This window comes from Schistocerca piceifrons, chromosome 4 (genome assembly GCF_021461385.2).
Source record: "Schistocerca piceifrons isolate TAMUIC-IGC-003096 chromosome 4, iqSchPice1.1, whole genome shotgun sequence".
NCBI lineage: Eukaryota > Metazoa > Arthropoda > Insecta > Orthoptera > Acrididae > Schistocerca > Schistocerca piceifrons.
Window position 1 is genome coordinate 327,506,349 of NC_060141.1, and position 21,152 is coordinate 327,527,500.

A 21,152-nucleotide genomic window follows, 5' to 3' on the forward strand; every position below is an offset into this window, starting at 1 on the left:
TTCATCTACATCCTCTTCCATTTCCATAATATTGTCCTCAAGTACATCACCCTTGTATAGACCCTCTATATACTCCTTCCACCTTTCTGCTTTCCCTTCTTTGCTTAGAACTGGGTTTCCATCTGAGCTCTTGATATTCATACAAGTCGTTCTCTTATCTCCAAAGGTCTCTCTAATTTTCCTGTAGGCGGTATCTATCTTACCCCTAGTGAGATAGGCCTCTACATCCTTACATTTGTCCTCTAGCCATCCCTGCTTAGCCATTTTGCACTTCCTGACGATACAACCAGTAGCAACAGTAAAGGAAGAAATTGCAAGAAATAGCAAGAGGGAAGGATAAGTCACTCTGGACACAGGTTAAGAGCAAACACACAAAATGCATGGAGGATAACAACTGATGCTGAATACAAAACTATCTCTCTCACTTTGTTCCTCTGCTCTTCCTCCAAGGAAGGAACCTGCGATTGTGAAAGTAAGTTTGTTTTCATAATTTTTGGTCTGTCTACTGGCTATACTGAAAGTCATACCAACTGACCAGCCTGTCTTCCTTTCTGTGGATTTAACACACTTCTGTATTCGATTATAATTGATTTACAAATTTATAAGATCAATTATTAGATCTTACATTACTACGGAAAAGGAAGTTGCTACTCACCATATTGCAGAGATGCTGGGTCGCAGATAGGCACAACAAAAAGACTGTTACAAATAAGCTTTCATCAGCAAGGCCTTAATCCAAAATAGATGACACACACACACACACACACACACACACACACACACATATGGCTGCAGTCTACTGCAAGTGAAGCCACACTGCCAGAGACTGCAGTCACGTGTGTGTGAGTTGCGTTTGCGTGAGAGTGTGTATGTGTGTGTCTGTCATCTATTTTTGATGAAGGTTTTGCTAGCCGAAAGCTTATTTATGACATTCTTTTTATTGTACCTATCTGCAACTCAGCATCTCCGCTATATGGTAATTAGCAACTTTCCTTTTCATAATACTGTTACATTCCATCCTGGATTTTCCATTGTCTGATTATTAGATGTTATCAACACCACCTACCCACCTAGGAAGGCAAAATTTAATTGTGAATGCAGTCATATAGAATGTAAAGCATTTATGTAAAATGTTGCAAACCAAAAAATTGTCCATTCCTTCAGTTTTTCTTTTTTGATTACAGATAAAAACTTCTGAAGAGTAAGAAAATGGCTAAAATGCACTAACAGATAATGGAGATGGCTAAACACAGATAAATATACAAGAAGTAATACCAGTCACAAAACTGATAATGAATAGTGAAAAAATAAAACTGTACAATCTGTTTTGCACTAATTTTAGAACAAGTAAATGTTTGGTAACAGTAGATGGACTGTTGGTACAACTGAAGATTTTACCAGTTGTTATTAATTAAGACTTTTTGGGGTGGAAGATGTGGTACAAGGGACAAAAAAAGTATTATAATACAATAAGTTTTATTGTGTGTCACTTTTTTTTACACACCTTCTCTCCATTACGAAGTTCCTGCCCAAAATGTGCTGGGCCTGCATTCAACAGTACTCTTTCATTTTCCCTCTTAAATAACACTGCTTGTGGTGGTGCTTCATGCTGTTGACTTTGAGACCGGCTTAATTCCACCATCTCTTGCATAAACAATAATCCTTCTTCTGCATCAGCTTGGGATTGGGCCTGAAATAACAAGAATATAGAGTCTTTCTTCATTATGGTTTCTCCAGCTGTACTCAAAGTAGTATTAATTTTTGCCGCAATGTTTATTTTTGTTATTTTTGATAAACTTGGTTTCTCTGACTAGAAACAGCTTATTTTACAATGTCAGATACAAAAGTATAAGGATGAAGCTATTGAAATGGTTCTGAAATTTAGATAGAACTTTGATTTTTAATGCAAATGAAGCATTTAATAATTCTCATGGTCTGAAATTAGCTGATGATGTATCATAAATGTACAATGAAATAGAGAAAATTCATTCTAAAATCCAAAACAGCCAATGGGATAAAATGGTTTTAATCTTCAAAAAGGAAATATGCCGTACTTCCTAGTTAAAAAGGGACATTTAGTTGCTACAAAACAAAGCTGAAAATAAGAGGAAAATTGTTAATGGAGTGTTGATATCAAAGTCATTGTATATGGAGCATCAATTTGCATTAGTCGTCTCAGAAGTGCAAAGAAACTGAATGCGGCCGCTTTGAAGGAAACATCCTAGCATTCACCTGAAAAGTTTAAAGAACCCATGACAGATCTATATTAGGATGCTTTGACGTGGATTTGAAACTAACTTTTCTTTATTATAAGTGCAGCATTTTAATCACGGTGGTATCTTGGTTGGTGTTATGAAAGGCATCCTGATACATTACACAGAAATCAAGACTGTATACATGTATGCCCAGACACGGGTGTTCCACCCCAACTCACTCTATTCTCCTCATCAAGCATCCAAAGTATATGCACAGAGAAGTTGGAAAACTATAATAATGGAACAACACATTGGTAGACACTTTTTTACATTATAAATGAGAACTATGATGTTTGTACAGTATGTGCAAGCCACAGTTATGTAACAGATATTTCTGGATTGAAAGTATTGGTTTCTCTTCAGCCCACATGTTAACTTTCTTAAATAGAAAAACCCAGTCTCTTATTACATGACTGTCAAGAGAAATAATGTAGAAACATCAGTGCATGCCAGAATGTAGCTTACATTAAATTCGTGGTAAAGGTGTAATGAGCAGGAAAACACTAATTACGAAAACAAATCTGTGAAAAGGAAGTGTTTAACATATACAAGTCATTTTTAAAATAAATTCTAGCATTAAATGTGAGCAGAAACTAGAATAGCCAATTATTTTTTTGTAAAACAGTAAAACTGATTCTGCTGATGCTTATTACTGTGCCCTGGTGATGTATGTCATCAGAACTTTTTTTTTTTTTTTTTCTTTTCTTTACAGCTTAAACTTCGTTCCTTTAATGCTAAGTAGCTTATACTGTCCTGAAATTTATTTCAGTTTTACTGAGTTATAACAATGTGCACTCCTTTATGTTTGTGCCATCAATTTATAGCTGTTCTCCTCTTTTCAGGGAAGAAGGTGCGAGGATAAACTGTGGCAATTTCCTTTGAGTGGGGGAAATCCTGACACAAGTAAAACCTAACTCCACATACAGTATGCCTTAATTGAGTCTTAACTGTTTTAACTCTTGGTAGTGCCAATTTGACTTTATAAAAATAAGTGAAAGGTAGTCGTACTATGATTCAGAATTTTGCACATACTGGGGAAATGGAAGTAATTGAAATACATGGGAACTAGCTGATAAATATGACTTCGACATTTTACGCAATAGCAGGAGCATACATAAAGGATTCTTTTAACTTCAAAAGTTGCGTTCTGTAGTCGGACTTGTAATGCAGCAACTAACAGATTGGTTTTCACATATAATATGTTCTACTGCTTTGCTTCACAGGTACTATCCAGCTAGTGACAGGAATCTGGAACTCCCACTCCTCTCAGTGGCAGTAAGTGAAATGAAAATTTGTTTGTCAGAAATCCATGCAAACTGACAACCTACTGTAGTGCCAATTTTGCAATGGGCAGCACCGTAAAAAGTGAACAAAGAAGGCATACAAAACTGATACAGGCAAACTATATAATGGAATTATGCTTAAAATCGTCAGTGCAATGTAAGAAAGTAAATGAATTTTGTCTTTTATAGATGAACCACAGCAATTTTATATATGATATCATAATTAACAACATACCCTCTAGAAAAACCAAAGGATGGTTTAAACAATGAACTGCTCACTAAACCGAATATTTATTGGGCATTACAAGTGAAAGGCAAGACATCTGACAGTATAGGTGGAACATATAATTTTAGTGCTTTCTGTACATTATTATTTTAAATACTTTCCTTAGTATTAACAAATAAGAATGCAGGTAAGCCTTCAGTATGCTGCCTACCATGCTGTATTCTAACAGCAGCTCAACATTATAAGATGAGAATAGTTTCATGTAAATTATTATATGTATTTTAGCATCTTTTGCAACCAAAATAATACCTGAGCTTTAAGTATTGGAGTTACAGGGCACAGCTGCAATGATGCCCATTTTCATTTCCTTTCAGCTCCTTTTCCTTGAAGTCATTACCATAATTTTTATTGATAACAAATAAAAATCACAAATCATGATAGGCAATGATACAATTAATAGAAGAAATAGACAATTTTAAAAAGCCAAGAATAAATATAGAGTTGTGGGACATTCTTCTGAAACTAATTATCATTCTATTGTCCATATTGCTTTTTGATACAGGGTAAGGAAGTTGACAGTTAATAATAAGATCAATAGATCTGCTGATGTGTTCACCTATCACTTGCGACATTTCCTGGGAAGTTTTTCCAATTTTTACACAGCTTAATGAATGTGAAAACTATTTGCTGTTTACCACTTAAAATGGTGTTTGTTTGTGTATTTCATGCATTGTTTAACAGCAGTTATCTTATTTCAACACCTTTTTGTAAATGATGCTAATAATGATAAGAAACAGTATAAAAAGGAAGAAAGATAGAGCTTCTGGTCATGTCACTGTCAAGTTAATTAGAGGTAGATCACAGTGATTTAGGGAAGCTACAGAAAACCAAAGTACAGATGGCCAGATGAGATTTGAACCCCCACCACCCCTTCAAGCACTACGTCATATGCTCAGTCAAGTAGTAGAGAGACCATTACAAACATGCCTCCTAATAGCAAAATATGCTGACATTAAGTGCCAATCGATGAGCAGTAATTCAGTTACGAAACATGTAACACACACTAGAAAAAAAAAAAAGAAAGTTAGTACTGGCTTATAAATACAGAAAATCACATATGAGAGTGAGAATGATATTATTAAAAAATTAAAAATTAACTGAATTCCTTGCTGTATTTACTGCCTGACAATTACTGGGTGTAATTGTGCAAAATGGAACCTGCAAATACATACTTTAATTCTGTATGTCTGTGTTTTGTAACTGAGTCTAGAAGACTGTTGTAAACTGTCTGCAATACAATTTGCCGAGCCAATTCCCCATTTGCTAGTTTATATTAATCCTGTAAGCAGCATAATGGAAAATTGCATGAATATCTCCTTATATAAGGAAGTCAGTTTGGAAAGTGTAGTTGAGAGAAAACTAAATGATATCCAAGAGATAGATAAAGAAGCAGTGTGTTGTTCTTTGTATATAATATACCTGTCACAGGTCACAACTTACGAAAGAAACTGAGAAACCATAAAACAAACACACAAAATTATATGCAATGTCACCACTGTGAAACACAGAAATTCAGGGGCAGCAGCACATCTTCAACAAATCAGTATTTCAGTGGAAAAAAAAATTAAGTTAACTCTGATGAGGGGTTGTAAGTCATTATTAGAGCAAAAGCAAAGGAAATGTTTTCTTTTCCCAAGCACATAACAAGTAGTGTGTAGTACAAGCCATTAAATAATAAAAAGAAGTATGGAAATAATAAATGGTCAAAAGCTGAGAACAGAAAACAACAGTACTGCACTAGCCTCTTTCTTTGACAAACTTATGAAAATTCAGAAAAATATCCAAAGCAAAATGCCAAGCAACAGACAATTTTCTTCCCACAGAACAGGATATAAACACTTTCCTTGTGTCAAATTGCTGTACTGAGCTTTACAGGAACAAGTTGGACCATCATCATGTATGGTGGTGGTGGTGGTGGTGGTGGTGAGGAGGAGGAGGATCAAAGGCAGGAGGTGGAAATAGAAAAAGGAAAGAGCAGGTCTTCTATGCTTTGCAGTGATGCTGTATCCAAAATGCCAAGAATTATAATAAAAAACATCCGTTCAAAATAAAAATCTTAAATGACACTGGCAATATATGTTACCAGTTCTTGGAAGAGAAACAAACTGGAACAGAATTGATAGGTACCAATGTTTAAAACATTTTGTTGAACCTTCAATTTTCAGAATTTTGAAAAATTCCTTCGTAAGCAGAAAGATCAGGAAAACTGAAGGGCACAAAAATCATTCCAATTCCTCCATAAAAAGCACTAGAAACAATACTAAATTATTGTCTCTTATCCTCCATCCTTCATATTTCCATTCTCCACATGAAGTGGATTTTGTTTTCCTTTGTAAATTGTGCCATCAGCTCTGCTCCTGCTATCCCTGTTTCAGTTATTGGTAAGTGAATATTCCTCTTTTGTTGAAAATATTGTTATAACAATATCTTACATCAAGAGTTCCAATATTAAAATAACTGTTCCCACACATTCAGTGATACGGAAAATGACTTTTATGATTTTCAGTGCTTTCTGCCATACTGCAGCATTTGGGTATACGAGTGTAGCAGGCCGTAAATAACAGCAATATTCCAAGAAATCTTTTGGAGAAAATTTTATTAGTTTCAATTTTTTTATTTTGTAGTGTAGATTACATTTTTTAATCATATTGTGGGCTTGACAACCAGGGAAGTGATTTGGCACTGAAGTTGCATTACAGGCCACAAACACGAATGAGAAGAATTATATAAAATGGTTAACATTTTATTTGTCTTCAACTATTTTAACTCGTTCAGCTCTCTTAATTACAACACAGTTTTGAAGATTAATTTTTGTAGCCAAAAATTTAAATAATTAAAATTTCTTTAATAAATAAGAAGCCTTGACAGTATTACAGTAGTTATCATGCAACAAAGCACGTGAGGCAGCGAGGCACAGCTGCAAGAGGAAGTGCATCGAGCAAAAAGCTAGCAAATAGTATCATTCTGGTGATATGTCTGTCTCACGCACTTCAGGGTACACATCGAACATTCAGTGTTGACTGTTGTGTTAGCACATGAACAGTGAGGGCAACAGTAACTCATGTTTAATTTTTTAATTATTTATTTTTTAGAGAGAAAATCAAAAGCAGTTGCTGGGAGTTGGGTGCAAAGAGGAAGAGGAGGAAGAGGAAGAGGGAGGGGGGCTGAGGTGCACTCCAAAGTATTCTGTATCTACCCCCCCCCCCCTCCCCCCCCTTTTCTCTCTCTCTGAACAGAGTAGATGACGACTTCGTTAGGTACAGGCTAATTCAGTATCAGAAACTTGAGAATGAGAAAAATGTTAAAATAAATTACCCTAGTTGTTCATTTTATTAATACATGTGTAATGATTAAATTTTTGAAATTTAGAGTTGGAGAGTTGCGAGATAATGTATTCTGTGCTTTCATATAGCTATCACATATTTCATAAGTAATAACAGTAACACAATAACAATAGTGCAGAATAGTACACCGTAATTCATGGATAGTACAGTTCTTAAGAAACAGTACCAGTATTTTAAACTGATATCCTTCGAAATATAAGTAGTGGATCTCGACACATTCTGGTTACCTTTATTTTCTTATCAAACTTTTATTGGCATGTTGGTTTTTTGATGGTGTTATCAAGACCTTTGATTTGTAGAGCACAACAGGACTGATACTGTTTCCCTTCACAAGACAACAGTAATCACCACACTTGTTCCTGTTGCAGAATTTGTTAACTAAGACAACAGTTTCTGTTTTAGAAGTACTGAAAAAAGACCAACACAATTTCTGACATCAGAAGACAACTATTACTGTGAAGACAAACATTTTTCTTTAGAAGATATTAGGTGGCTGTGCACCACACTACTGAAGAAAGGAAGTCATTAGAGATGAAGCACTGGCTAGTTTGGACAAAGATGGAAACAAAATTGATCATTACTTTGTTGAAGGGTCATAACTTTCATTTAAAGTAAAACACACATCAAGATGGCCAGGTGGAGATTTTAACAGCACTTCTTGGGAATATAGATCCAATGTCACAACCACACTGCCATCTCAACTGATCATCCTACTAAAAGGAAAGAAGAAAGAATCAAAGATTACAGTTTACAACAAGGTCATTAGAAACAGAGCACAAACTTTGATAAATATGCAGTTGAGACTGTAGTAAAACTGGAAGTGTGACTTAAAGAAGATATTTACGCAAAATTCAAGCCTACGAGTGGATTCCATGTTTCAAATGGAAGGTGGGCGGGGGTTATTACTTGAAAATTCTTTTTGACCTGGTCAACCTGAAAGAAGACAAATGCTGAAAATACTTCACAAACATGAATACTGAAATATCGTACACCAGCATATTCTAATGTAGAAACTGAATATGAAACTAGTTACTGTGAAATTTGTACCACAATTGTTTATTGTTTAATATTAATATCATTGTGTATAATGACCTGAATGATACTGCAAAATGAACTACCTTTTCTTCCTAGAACTGTGACTGGTGATGACATGTGTCACAGTTGTTAACTGTTTAATATCAATATGCATCGTGACTGAAGGATACTGCAAGATGATCCACATTTTCTTTCTAGAGCTGTAACTGGTGATGAGATGCCTTACGATTTAGTACGAGGTATATGAAACAGCAGTCCAGCCAATGAAAATTATCACCATGACTGAGCCCACAAAATACATGCTTTGTGAGATTACACATTTAGACAATGCTCATTCATTTATTTGATTGTGTACAAAGGACTTGTACCAACAACGTTAACTGACTCTCATGACTTAAAACTTTATTATTTGAGGTGGTTACGCAAGACTATATTTTGCCGACTGATTGACGCTGAGGTCAAATTACAGCAGACCACAAAAAAACATTCCAGTTGAAGATCTCCAATAATGTTTCCAATGGTGGCACTGTCATTGGAACTAGTATGGTGTATCTAATGGAGATTATATGAGATGAAAGTATCTGCATGCGAAATTAACATATTTGCTTTAAATATTCCAGTTACTTTTGTTAATTAACATTTTTGTTTTAAATATTCTAGTTGTTTCTGGATACCTCCATAATTGTTCAGTGAGTTTCCTTCTATCTATCTTTTTTCTGTCCAAAAATTCAGTATTCCACATGTTGTCTTCAGTCAGAAGACTAGTTTGATGAGGCTCTGCATGCTAATCTATCCTGTCCTGTGCAAGCCTCTTCATCTCCGAGAAACTACTGCAACCTACATCCTTCTGAATATATTACTGTATCTCATGGTCTCCCTCTATGATTTTTACTGCCCCCCTTACACACACACACACACACACACACACACACACACACACACACTCACTCACTCTCTCTCTCTCTCCCCCTCCCCCCAACACTAAACTGGTGTCCCTTGATGTCTCAAAATGTGTCTTATCATTGATCCCTTCTTTTAGTCAAGTTGTGCACCAAATTTCTTGTCTCCCCAATTCTATTCAGTGCCCTCCTCTTTAGTTACATGATCTTATTCTGGAGCATAAAATTTCAAAATCTTCCTTTCTCTTCTTGTCAAAACTGTTTATTGTCCATTTTCACTTCCATACATTGCTGCACTCCAGACAATACTTTCAGAAGAGACTTCCCCACATTGAAGTCTACATTTGATATTAATAAATCTCTCTTCTTCAGCAATGTTTTGCTTGTCATTGCCAGTCTACATTTTGTATCCTCTCTACTTCAGCCATAATTTATTCTGCTGCCCAAATAACAAAACTTATGTACTACTTTAAGTGTCTTGTTTTCTGATCTAATTCCCTCAGCATCACCTGATTTACTTCGACTAAATTCCATTACCTTTATTTTGCTTTTGTTGGTGTTATCTTATATCCTCCTTTCACGATGCTGTCCATTCCATTCAACTGCTCTTTCAACTCTTTTGCTGTCTCTGACAGAATTACAATGTCATCATCAAACCTCAAAGTTTTTATTTCTTCTCCCTGAACTTCAATTCCTACCACAAACTTTTGTTTCGTTTCATTTTCTGCTTGCTCAGTGTGCACGCAAAATAACATTGGGAATAGGCAACAATCCTGTCTCACTCCTTTCTCAACCACTGCTTTCCCTTCCGGCCCCTTGACTCAGAGAACAGTGTCATAACTGCCATCCCATTTCTGTACAAATTGTAAATAGCCTCCCCTCCCCCTCTGTATTTTACCCTGCTACCTACAGAATTTCAATGCTATAAATAGTACTCTACACCCAATGAAAATTGAGAAGAGACATATCTCCAGATTTCCTGGCAGATTAAAACTGAATGCCGAATTGTGACTCGAACTCAGTACCTTTGCCTTTCACAGGCAAGTGCTCTACCAACTGAGGTACTCAAAGCACAACTCATGACCTGTAGTAACAGCTTTGCTTCCACTAGTACCTCATCTCCTACCTTTCAAACTTCACATATATTCCCCTGCAAAACTTGCGGTCTCAGTCTGGCTCACAGTATTAAGCTGCCATGTTTTTTCATATCAGCACACACTCCACTGTAGAGTGGAAATTCATTCTGGAAACTTTATTCTGTATGTTACCTAACAATATTAGGGACATCTACATAAAGATATATCAGTTATAGCAGTTAATGTTACAATTAAGATATAAAAAAATTACAGTTAGGAAGCTTGAATAACTCCACACTCATCTCATTTGGATGTCTTTATCTAGCTACAGTATTTTGTTAATAGGAATTTGCTCTTAAATGCAGCTTAGATTCTATATGTACTAATTCTCATCTCCCTGGATTTCCTGTTTATATCCTGCTGATGCTCCTAGGCCGCAACCTTAATAATTTTTTCTCGTTTCTAAATCCACTTCAATGCATTGCCTTGGCATTCATTCAATGTGCTTTTGCCCTGCTGACAACTCTCCATCCAATATAGCATGCTGGGTTCTCCCTACAAAAAAACCCTCTGCCGAGTCACAAATTTTGCTTGATACCTCGTACAATCATACTTTCTAAATAAGTTCTGGTGTCATACAGATTTAAATGCTTTTGGAAATCAAGAAATACTGAATCTACATTATTGCCTTGATCCATTGCCTCCAGGATATCATGTGAGAAAAGTGTGTGCTGGGTATCACATGATTAATATTTTCAGATTCCATGCTGTTTGTCACAGAGGTGGTCATCCTGTTTGAGATATCACATTTGAGTTTAGAAGCTGTATTACTTAAACACTATTCCAGAACCAGGTACCATCTGCAGCGTAGGAGCAAGAAAATTTATTTTTCGTCACTTTGTGTAGTTACTGACTAAATTTAAAATGCTGTCATAATCTACTCACTGAAAGATGTAATCTTATGATTAAAGTTTCACACAATAGGGCAAGTACTACAGTCAGAAACTGTTTGGGTGTCTTGAGGCAGCATAACTGACAGTGCACGAATACACACAGTTTATTCATCCAGTATTTGAGAATGAAAGCACTTAGTGACTTCCGAAAAACTTTACACACAATTTCAAACCTTTACAAAACTTTTTCTCACTACACTCTCCACAAAATGATGAAAGGAAAAGTGTTTATTACTTACTTACTATATTTTCTCTGTTCATGCAGTCAGACTTCAGCATCAGATATGACTTATAAACTAACTAGTTCTTTACTACTACATCCATTTGCAACACAGTTTGCAGACAGTATCCAGATATGCCACTGAATGTATCTGCAAAATTATATCATTGTGTAATACATAGTTCAGGAGATGTGATGTCATAAATATTGTGGTACATGAACAACTAGCTTTTGCTTAAAATGAAGTGCAAATTACCCTGTTTATGTTCATCCAGTGTTTGATAATGAGAGATAATATGAGAGCAATTAGCAATTTCCAACAAACTTTAAGCACAATTTCAAACATTTCTTAAACTTTTTCTTTCTTACATGCTTAAAGACAAATATTTAACAAACTGACTCATTTGAAAAATCAGACATTTGAAGTTGTTTTGTACAAGCAAGATCAATTCTTAAAAGAATTGGGGGTTTCCTGATATGTTCTAAGGTTCCACAAAAAATGGATGTCAGGAATATTCGACTTTTGTGGACCACATCTGCTAACCTTTTTGTGGACACGTGTGACCTGTGCTTTCTTCCAACTATTGAACATCGTTCTTTTGTTTGAGGGATCTGTGGTAGGTAGATTAGGGTTAAAAGAGACGCTACCTCAGCCACAAATTTGGTATAGAGTCTGATGGGATTACATCATCAAGCCCTAAAGCTTTTGTTCAGTGTTAGTAATTTAAGCCATTTCTCAACATCATTGATACTAATATCTACATCATTCATCTTTGCAATGGTGCAACAGTTAAGCTGAGGCAATAACACTGGATTTCCACTTGTAAAGGAGCATTCAAAAACACAGTTTAGTTTTTCTGCTTTTGCTTTGCCACCTTCAATTTCAGTCCCTGTCTTGTCCGTAAGGATCTGGACATTAACTTTTGTACCACTAACAGTCTTTTCACAAGGTCAGAATCGCCACTGGTTTTCTGAGAGATCTTTCCATAATATTCCACTACACTAGTTGTTGAAGGCTTCATGCATTGCCCTCCTGATAGTCAAATGCATTTCATATTTCTTTAGGAGTTTCTTTACAGTGACTATATACAATGAAAGGCTCCTCCATAAACATATCTATCAAGTGGATGGTCAACTACTCTTTCAAACCTGAGCCACAGCTCTTCCACGCACTTTTCTACAGAGCCAAATGTTTGGAGTTCCTTACTGAGATACAATACTGCTGTCTCTTTATCTAATTTGCTGAATATAAACATCATTCTACTTGTTTGTACTTTGCTAATCGTTGTTGTTACAACTGCCTCATCAACACTGATACATTTCTATGTTGACATACTCCAAGAGATCATCTCTATTTGTTGCTATTGGACCGATGTTTTTCCATCATGAATGAGCTTCTCAACAATGTGCTCTAGAAAGTTGTCATAGAATGCATTTCATGATCTTTTGCAGGATGTCTTGTCATACCCACTATTCACAAAACTGTGATTTTCCCAATTCATTGATGGATGATGAAAGTCTCCTACTTATCTGGTTAGACAATATGTGGCAGTTACAACAACATTTTAACAGTGGGATACTCTGTGTTACTCATTGATCACATTTTAAACATCATGTATATATACAATGTATTTTTCTTAACTGTGGTTTTTATAACAAGCATTTAATTTAAAATCTTTTGACAACTGTCATCCTGTCCCTATCAGGCCATTTACAATGGTCACACCATCCTCCCAACAGTTCACAATCAGTAGTTTGCTTTTAACTGTAGTTACAAACTGAATTTGTATAATACATATCAACAACAGTAACCACTATACGTATCAACTTCAATGTAATTCCCGAATTAAAAATTTTAAGAATAAAGCTAACCCACTAATCATGATATATTATTTAATACAGTTTGTAAGTGGAGTGAAATTCTATGCTAACCAGCTCTTGAACATGAAAAACTTTTTGGCAAAAGTCTTTAAAATAAAAAATGTTTAACAGATACTTGGAAGCAATTACAATTTTGATGTTATCAAAGACTGGCAAACAACAAATTTAAACAGAGATTGTTCATAATTTTGAAATCACCAAACAATCATATAGCAATGAAAAATCTTTCATGTACAGCCCCTGGAAACACTCACACAATGCAAACTAAATTACTGAAGGACAGAACTATATTCATATATTTTTAAACCTTTATATTACTAATGTTTTACAGACAATATAGAAAGGGTTTCATTTAAGTACCTAAGGTATTAGAAGTGTGTATCAAGAAAGTGCAGTAAACAGTGTCCAGAGCAACAAATCTTCCCCCTCCTCACCACTAGAGTTACACTTTCAATTGTTTTTTCATTTTGTTCTGTTTATTTACAATATGTCTGTACTAATTAAATTTTAGCATTTGCTTGGAATGTATCAGACTTTGGTGCTGAACATTTGTGATTAAATGGAAAACTGGTATTCAAAAAATAAATATATTTGAGTCTGGGGCATTGAGAAACAGAAATAAAATGCAAAATTTATACTTAAACGGATTTTGTAACTCTATTTGCGATGAAAAATTCTAATGATTGACACAAAGAAGCATGGTAAAACAGCTCAGTGGGCCTGAAGATAAGCCCATGAGATTGTATGTATGGGAATGAACCTCTTTCAGTACTGTCCAATTCTAGGGTAAAAATGTAGTAGGGATTATATTTTAATCATCTGCATGTGCCACATGATAATTGATCACTTTGTCCCTTCTTTGTAGGCATACATGTACATGAAGTTAAAAACATACCTACCTATACACGAATAAGGATACCTAATAATCTTGCAGTTTTTTAGCAGTTACATTAACAGTAACTTCACGCAGAAGTTTCAACATGAATTGATTTATTTTTAATATACAACTTTACCATAGGGAATTTTTTCATAAAATTTGGCAAAGTTCAGAGTATAAAAATGGCAGCTTGTTTTCCACATAGGAAACACAATATACATGAAAGTTTATTTGGCATACTATATACAGCTATGAAGCATGAGAGAAGCATAAAGCTTTATTTGTAAGCTCCAAAAAATAGAAGAAACATAGCAAAATAGCTGCGGCCATGTATGTGTCATACAAGTGATGGGCAAGGAATAAATGGAAAAACTGTCATTAAGGAGGGATTTTGGTCAAACAAAATAATATACTTAAAAAAGAATCATTGTTGAGAAGTCTTTATTACAAAGTGTGCCTTGGCAGACTGTGCTTAACTTTTAATTAAATATAAATCCATGGAATAGTTCATAATCAAATATATACATATAAAAAAATATATCTTTATACAATGTCTCTTATAAAATATCTTCTATAAATATTTCTTGACATATATACAAAACTTGTTACAAATGAACCAACAAGAAACAAAAGAAATAATATGGAAGCTATTACACTGCATAGGTAAGGAATAGGGGACAGCAAACTCACATTGGCAAAAGTATGAAGCAGCTGAACACGTCCATCGGCAAGTGTCAGAATGGAGATGCCCATGTCCTTAACTATCTTCATGTGATCAGGGTTTCCAGCCTGATATAACAAACACATTTTCAGATATAGAAACACACATGATTACAATGTTGGCACTGTTATGTAACAAAATGTGTTTCCCACAATAGTGATCTCTCCTTTTACTACATTGTAACAACTATGAGACAGCTATCTCAAAACTGCCAAACATTTTATTTGAAGAAAAAAAGAAGAAAAAAGTTTAACTCTGGAAATATTGTACTGAACAAAGATGAAACATAAATAACAGTCTTAAACTAGTATCACACATTAACCTTTTACAACTAGCCTGTGAAACAATCCACAAATTATTATACCATTCATAAAAGAATCTGTTCTCTCTGTCACTAGTTCTTACACTGTTGATTTGGTCATTACTCTACTACACTTCATTCTTTAAAGGTACTGAGTCATCTCAAGAGAATTATAATGAAGAGGATGTCATAATAATGTAAGAGTAAAATGGGCATTGTTCATCACAACAGTCTTTCTGTTCAAGTATCTACAAGAATACTCTAACCTTTTCTACTAAGCAACACTGTACCCTTCCTACATCACCAGACCTGGCTCCAGTGTGGCTTTTCCCACTGTTCTGCGAATTAAAAATTAAACTTAAAAAAGTGACTGATTTCAGACATGGAAAGAAATCAAAGCAACCACTGAGACGCTGAACAGTTTTGCAGCGAAAAGAAAATGGCCATTATTTCAAGAACAACTTCCATGGTTGGTCACATGGGGTCATTGTTCAAATTGTCATGAAGTTTTCTTTAAAACAGAAAGGAAATCTCAGTGGTAAGAGTCTCTTGTCTTCTCTTCCAGCAAAGCCAGTTCACTTTATGAACTGTATCAAGAATACTGTCACAGAGTTTGGAGGTAAACTCTGTACACTAAAAGAAGAAAAGTCCAATAAGGAAATGACCAATTTTTGATTTATTAAGGAAAGTTTACATGCAACATATTTCAAGGCAAAATCCAATAACTAACACTTTTAGCCTATAATTTAAATGATTATTTCTGTTAGAAAACCAAGTTGTCGTGATGCTCATCTGAGTGTTCAAATGTAGGTGACTGCCTGATGTCTCTGTGGTGTTTTAGCATGTCTTACACATACCATCTACAACAATTTTATTCAGAACACACATCTCTACAAAAACAATGAAGTATGTGGCTTATCCTTAGTATGTGGTTTATCCTTTTGGGTATTCAGCACATTTCAGTCACATTGATTGAAACACACTGAATGATATCTACTATGACAGAGTGATAGGAAGGAATGACCAGGTACATGACTGCTCATTTCTCTGATGTCAGTCAGTTGGAGTATGATTTATGGGATCACGTAAGGCACTACATTAATGTGCCATGGGAACCTGGGAAATCATTCCACACTGTCTGCAGTGTTTCAAAGGACAGTCCTCCGTGATCTGATTAGCACATATGTTTATAGAAGCAAGTGAATGAAATTTTGAACAATTTTTACATTTTCTCATTTAGGAACATCTGTAGACTGTTCATTCTCTAACAACCCGGAAATGGATTATCAGACAGATAAAACTATTTCCAGTTCATAACGGTGTCGATACTGCAACCAGTATGCATGAAATGAAGAAACTGGCAATCCTCGTTGCAGTGTTAAAATTTTTTATTATTTCCCAATGATGCATTTAAACTTTATTTAGGCATCTTTGGACTTGCCTACAGAAGGAACACAAAATTTCATAAAAGTGGTATGATCTCATTTAGCGAGACTGGATTACAAGAAAATATTAAACAACTTACTGATATTTGGTAGCGATGGGTACATGGGATACCCCACATAAAATATGCCAGGAGGTAAAAGCCCCTTGACAAAGCTTTAAAAACACTGTTCAGCGTCCCAAAAAATAGAATAAAATAGGAGATTACCAACAGATATTTTTAAAAAGTATGTAACCTGATTTATTCCTAAATTGACAACCAACGCTGGACATAAGAAAGAAGTAGCATGTGGCGCTGTCTACGTAAACCACATGAGATCAGGTCTATAGTAAAACTTTACGACATAAACATGCCAGTGATGTAGTACATATCCTGGTTGCACACATCACACTGTGTATGACAATACACAGGGCCTCTGGCACTAGAGCACGCAGTTCTCTGCAGATTGCACTTGCAGGCTGTGAGCTACTATACTAAATCTTGTCATAACAACAAACCATAACAGTTATTCTAGATGACTGGTGTTCTAAAATTGGTTACATTGATAGCCAGAATAATCATAGGGTGAATAAAAATTAGAAACTAAAGTATATCAAGGGAAAAGGTGGGGGCATAGATCCTGGCTTTAGGGAGATTCAGGAAAGCACAATGTTGTTGGCTATAAGACTTGGGATCCTCAAAATTGGTATTCGGAGCTCTCCTATGTATTTATACGCTTTCCTGCTATAACAAGTGATTTTTTCTAAACTTCAGTTTTTAATTTTTATTCACCCTGATTATTCTGGCTATTAATGTAAGCATTTTATCAGCAATTTATAGAACACCGGTCATCTACAATAACTGCCAAGGTTTGTTGTTATGACAAAATTTTGCAACTGAACACTATCGAAGCTCACAGCCTGCAGGTGCCATCTGCAGAGAGCTGTGTGCACTAGTCTGACGGACCTTGTATGTTTTCATATCGAATGTGAAGTGTGCAACCAGCATATGCAACCCATCTCAGTCATGCTTATGTCGTAAAGCCTTACTGTAGGCCTGATGATGTTTGGTTTGTGATGGACTGCATCATGTGTCATAATAAGGTAATCTGCTGCTTCCTCCTTATTTCCAGTGTGGGTTGTCAATTTACCAACAAAGTAGATTACACATTTTTTAAAAATTCTTTTCAGTGATGTTCTGTTTTATTCTATTTTATAAGACACCGCACAGTATCTTTAAAAGCTTTTACAAGGAGCATTTACCTGCTGGGATATTTTACACGTGGTATCCCATGTACCTATCACTACCGAATTTCAGTAAACTGTTTAATATTTTCTTGTAATCCATTCTCACTAAATAGGGTCAGGATCCTTTTATGAAATTTTGTGTTTCTTCCATAGACCAACCCGAATACACCAGAATAAAGGTGAAATTTGTCTTTGGAAAATAAAGCAAAAATTTTTAACACCACAACCAAGACTGCCTGTTTTTTCATATCAGACAGATTTTTATAACAAGATTATTCCTTGGCATAGTTTAAGGAACACACCCCTTAAGGCTGTAAAAGTATTTCTTATCTATAGATCAGTCACTGCAAGAAGATCCCTGACAGTTGCAGTGGGTTGGAAACAGTAGATTTGCATGCCTATTGCAACCGGCCATGTTAAAATATTTTGTAAAGGTCTCTACGGCAATATCTTAGAGTAGCCTGAGCTCAACAGACAGTAACTGTTTTCACCTGTAGCTGTTTCAGCTTTGTAGCTGAAATCTGGCAAAAGTGCCGTACAGCTACCAAGGATCAACTTACGCCAACTCTACTACAGCCTGTCTGTGTATGTTTTGCAGGTATGTTGAATGAGAATGAATGTTGCCAATATGAACACACCCACAGCAATGAAAATCCAGTCAGAACATCTACAATATACACAAGGATGCTGGACTTTGTGCAACTACAAGAAATCGAGTTACTGTCTTGTGGAAACAATGGAGGATGAGGGGTAATTTGGTGGGTTATGGGCAGAGTAGATGCATTTTGAGAGATCTGTCAAAAACATAAGAGAGGAAAGAAATACACAACACACACCAAAGGAAACAAAGAGAGTGTGTGTGTGTGTGTGTGTGTGTGTGTACTCCTCTCAAGCCCCCACATTAAAGTAGGAGTATCTCAATTTGTGAGTGATTTGATATCCCTCCTCCTATTTGATAATAATATGTCCCATTCCATCCATTCTGCAAGTATTTTGAGATCTCAAAGTTTGAGCAAATTTGGCATTTTTCGTGAATTATTTCTGCCTTTTCCTATCCAGATATGGGGATACTTCTTCACACAACTGATATTACAGTCTTCCACTTTCCATTTTGTTGTTCACAATGCTTTTTCCTTTTGAAACACTGCCAATACTGCACTGGCACAAGAAAGACATGCCATGACTTCTGAGATGGGATTTGGTTAGTGCCGCTAGTTCTCTAATTAGATACAGACCTCAGCAATCAATCATAGAAAGGAGAAATGAAGAAATATTATGAGGGCTTCATGGACACCATCAGATTCATGTAAAAGCTATAAACCCCCCAAAAAATATCCCCCCCCCTTTTCTTGCAACTTTAAGTGAGCAAGTCAACCAAGTATGTGAATCAGTGGTGAGTGTGCAATCTTTAGAACTCGAGAAGATCACGTAGTCCATTATCTGTTCATAAAATCAATATGGAACTCAAATAACCATTGTTTAAAAGGGTCTACGGGTTGTATGCAACCGTATGGTACGGACACGTGCTCGCCAGCCAGCCTATCTGGAATGCTGACAATTTGCTTCATCAGCAGACGCACGGCCGGCCACACTGCGATGCGGAGTAAGCGACTGGCCACCGTCCACAGCGTGCAGTATTAACTATCGCAGCCTCGGGCGTGAATGTGTCCCTTTTCTTAGCTCACCATGGAGCCTTTTGATACAACTGTAATTAGCCAGTGTTAGGATGTCAGACACAGTGATGATGGGTGCGCGTAGCATGTGTGTTTCATAATCTGCCTTTGTTAATAAAACTGTTTAAACTTGCTTCTCGTGTTCATGTATTGCCACACCTCAAGGACCCACCACTTACAAATCCTGACAAAATATTCGTGTAATCACCATCCGGGGCAACAACACAAACTATGCCCTTATAATTGGATGATTCTGGTGGCAATATTAGTTGGAGAGAATTTAACATACTGAAAATGGGACATCTGTGGATTTATTGTAGGTGGTACAAATAGATAGTCTTGCACAGCATTTCTGAATGCTTCCTTGAAAACTATCTTAAGTGACTAGACTGAGAACTCACATGCAATGGAACTATTACACACTGTATAGCTACAAACAGGCCTGACTTCATCAAGAATATCAGTGCAGGGCCAGGGTTCAGTGATCACAATGTTTTCAAAGATACAATGGTTACTAAAGTTAATAAATCTGTCAAGAAGGCTAGTGTTCATACAGGCATATGATCATTTGGCCACAAAAATGCCATATGGAGGACTCAGGAAGGGCATCCCTGGCACTGAAATGCAACTAAAAAAGTTGAAAACAAATAAGTAATCAGGTCACAAAGGAATTCCAATCTACTTTTACAGAGAAGTTAAAATATACTTTTACAGAGAAATTAAATTATACTTTTACAGAGAGTACTTTTTGATATTGGTCAGTTACTTGGTTCACATTTATCATGAACATCTTGCTCAGCGTAAACTCCCAAGTGCCAAGTCCCTGTTAAATGTCGTGAGCTGTACTGCATGCAGTGTGACTCAGCCATCAGTATTGCTGACTGGTGTGCTCAGGTCACAAGCTTAAGCCTGACCACCAGCAATTATTCTTTATTTAGTATTTTTCATTTCTGGAAGGTTCTCAAAATTTATTATGTTTGTAGAGTCTGGAATATTCAATGTTTGTATAAATAGCAGCAAACACTGTTCAGGAGTTCACTTCTGTTCTATCTTTAAATTGGTGTTCATCATAAATGTGCATTCAGTGCTACGTTTTGCATTTTAATAACAACCCCATTTTTGGATTTGGACTTGACTGCCGTTACATGACATTTTTTGGTGGTCACAGCACACTTCAAAGCATCTATATCATTGCGGCACTAAATAAAAGCAGTTGCCTACATGGACAGCAACTGGAATACAAGCACTACGTCATTCCCAAAGCTTGTTTATTCAGGAGACCAATGGAATCCAAAACATCAGCAAGTCAGCTGCACATCACACATCCAACAGTGTTTTCCAGAGACCCTGGTCAAGACCCAATGTAATGGCTGAAACAATGTGAATGAGTCACTAAATACAACAGTTGGGATGGCATGAAGTATTTGGCAAATGTGTACTTTTACTTGGATAACATACCCCAGGAGTGGTTTAAGAGCAATAGAAAGCTGCTGGGGTAAATTTCAGACCTATCTAAAGCACACATTTGGTGACAATCTGCAGCAAGTCCACTTAGCACAACATCTAAAGAACAGTGCCCAACATCACAGGGAAATGACACAGTCTGACACACACAATGTTTTTGCTCTACACCAATCTGTGAATCCAAATATAACATAAACCGAAAAAGTCTCACACT

The 21,152-nt window shown here is 36.0% G+C and overlaps 1 protein-coding gene across 1 annotated transcript in view; it reads right to left on the minus strand.

The window, feature by feature from the left end:
- The window catches only part of LOC124796335 (ER degradation-enhancing alpha-mannosidase-like protein 3), a 228,558-nt gene that overhangs the window by 48,341 nt on the left and 159,065 nt on the right, over positions 1–21,152 (minus strand). Inside the window, exons 14-15 of the mRNA XM_047260471.1 lie at positions 14,800–14,898; positions 1,505–1,690 (exon numbers count right to left, since the gene is read on the minus strand). Coding sequence (XP_047116427.1) covers positions 1,505–1,690; positions 14,800–14,898 — 285 coding nt within the window. The remainder of the gene's footprint in view (positions 1–1,504; positions 1,691–14,799; positions 14,899–21,152) is intronic.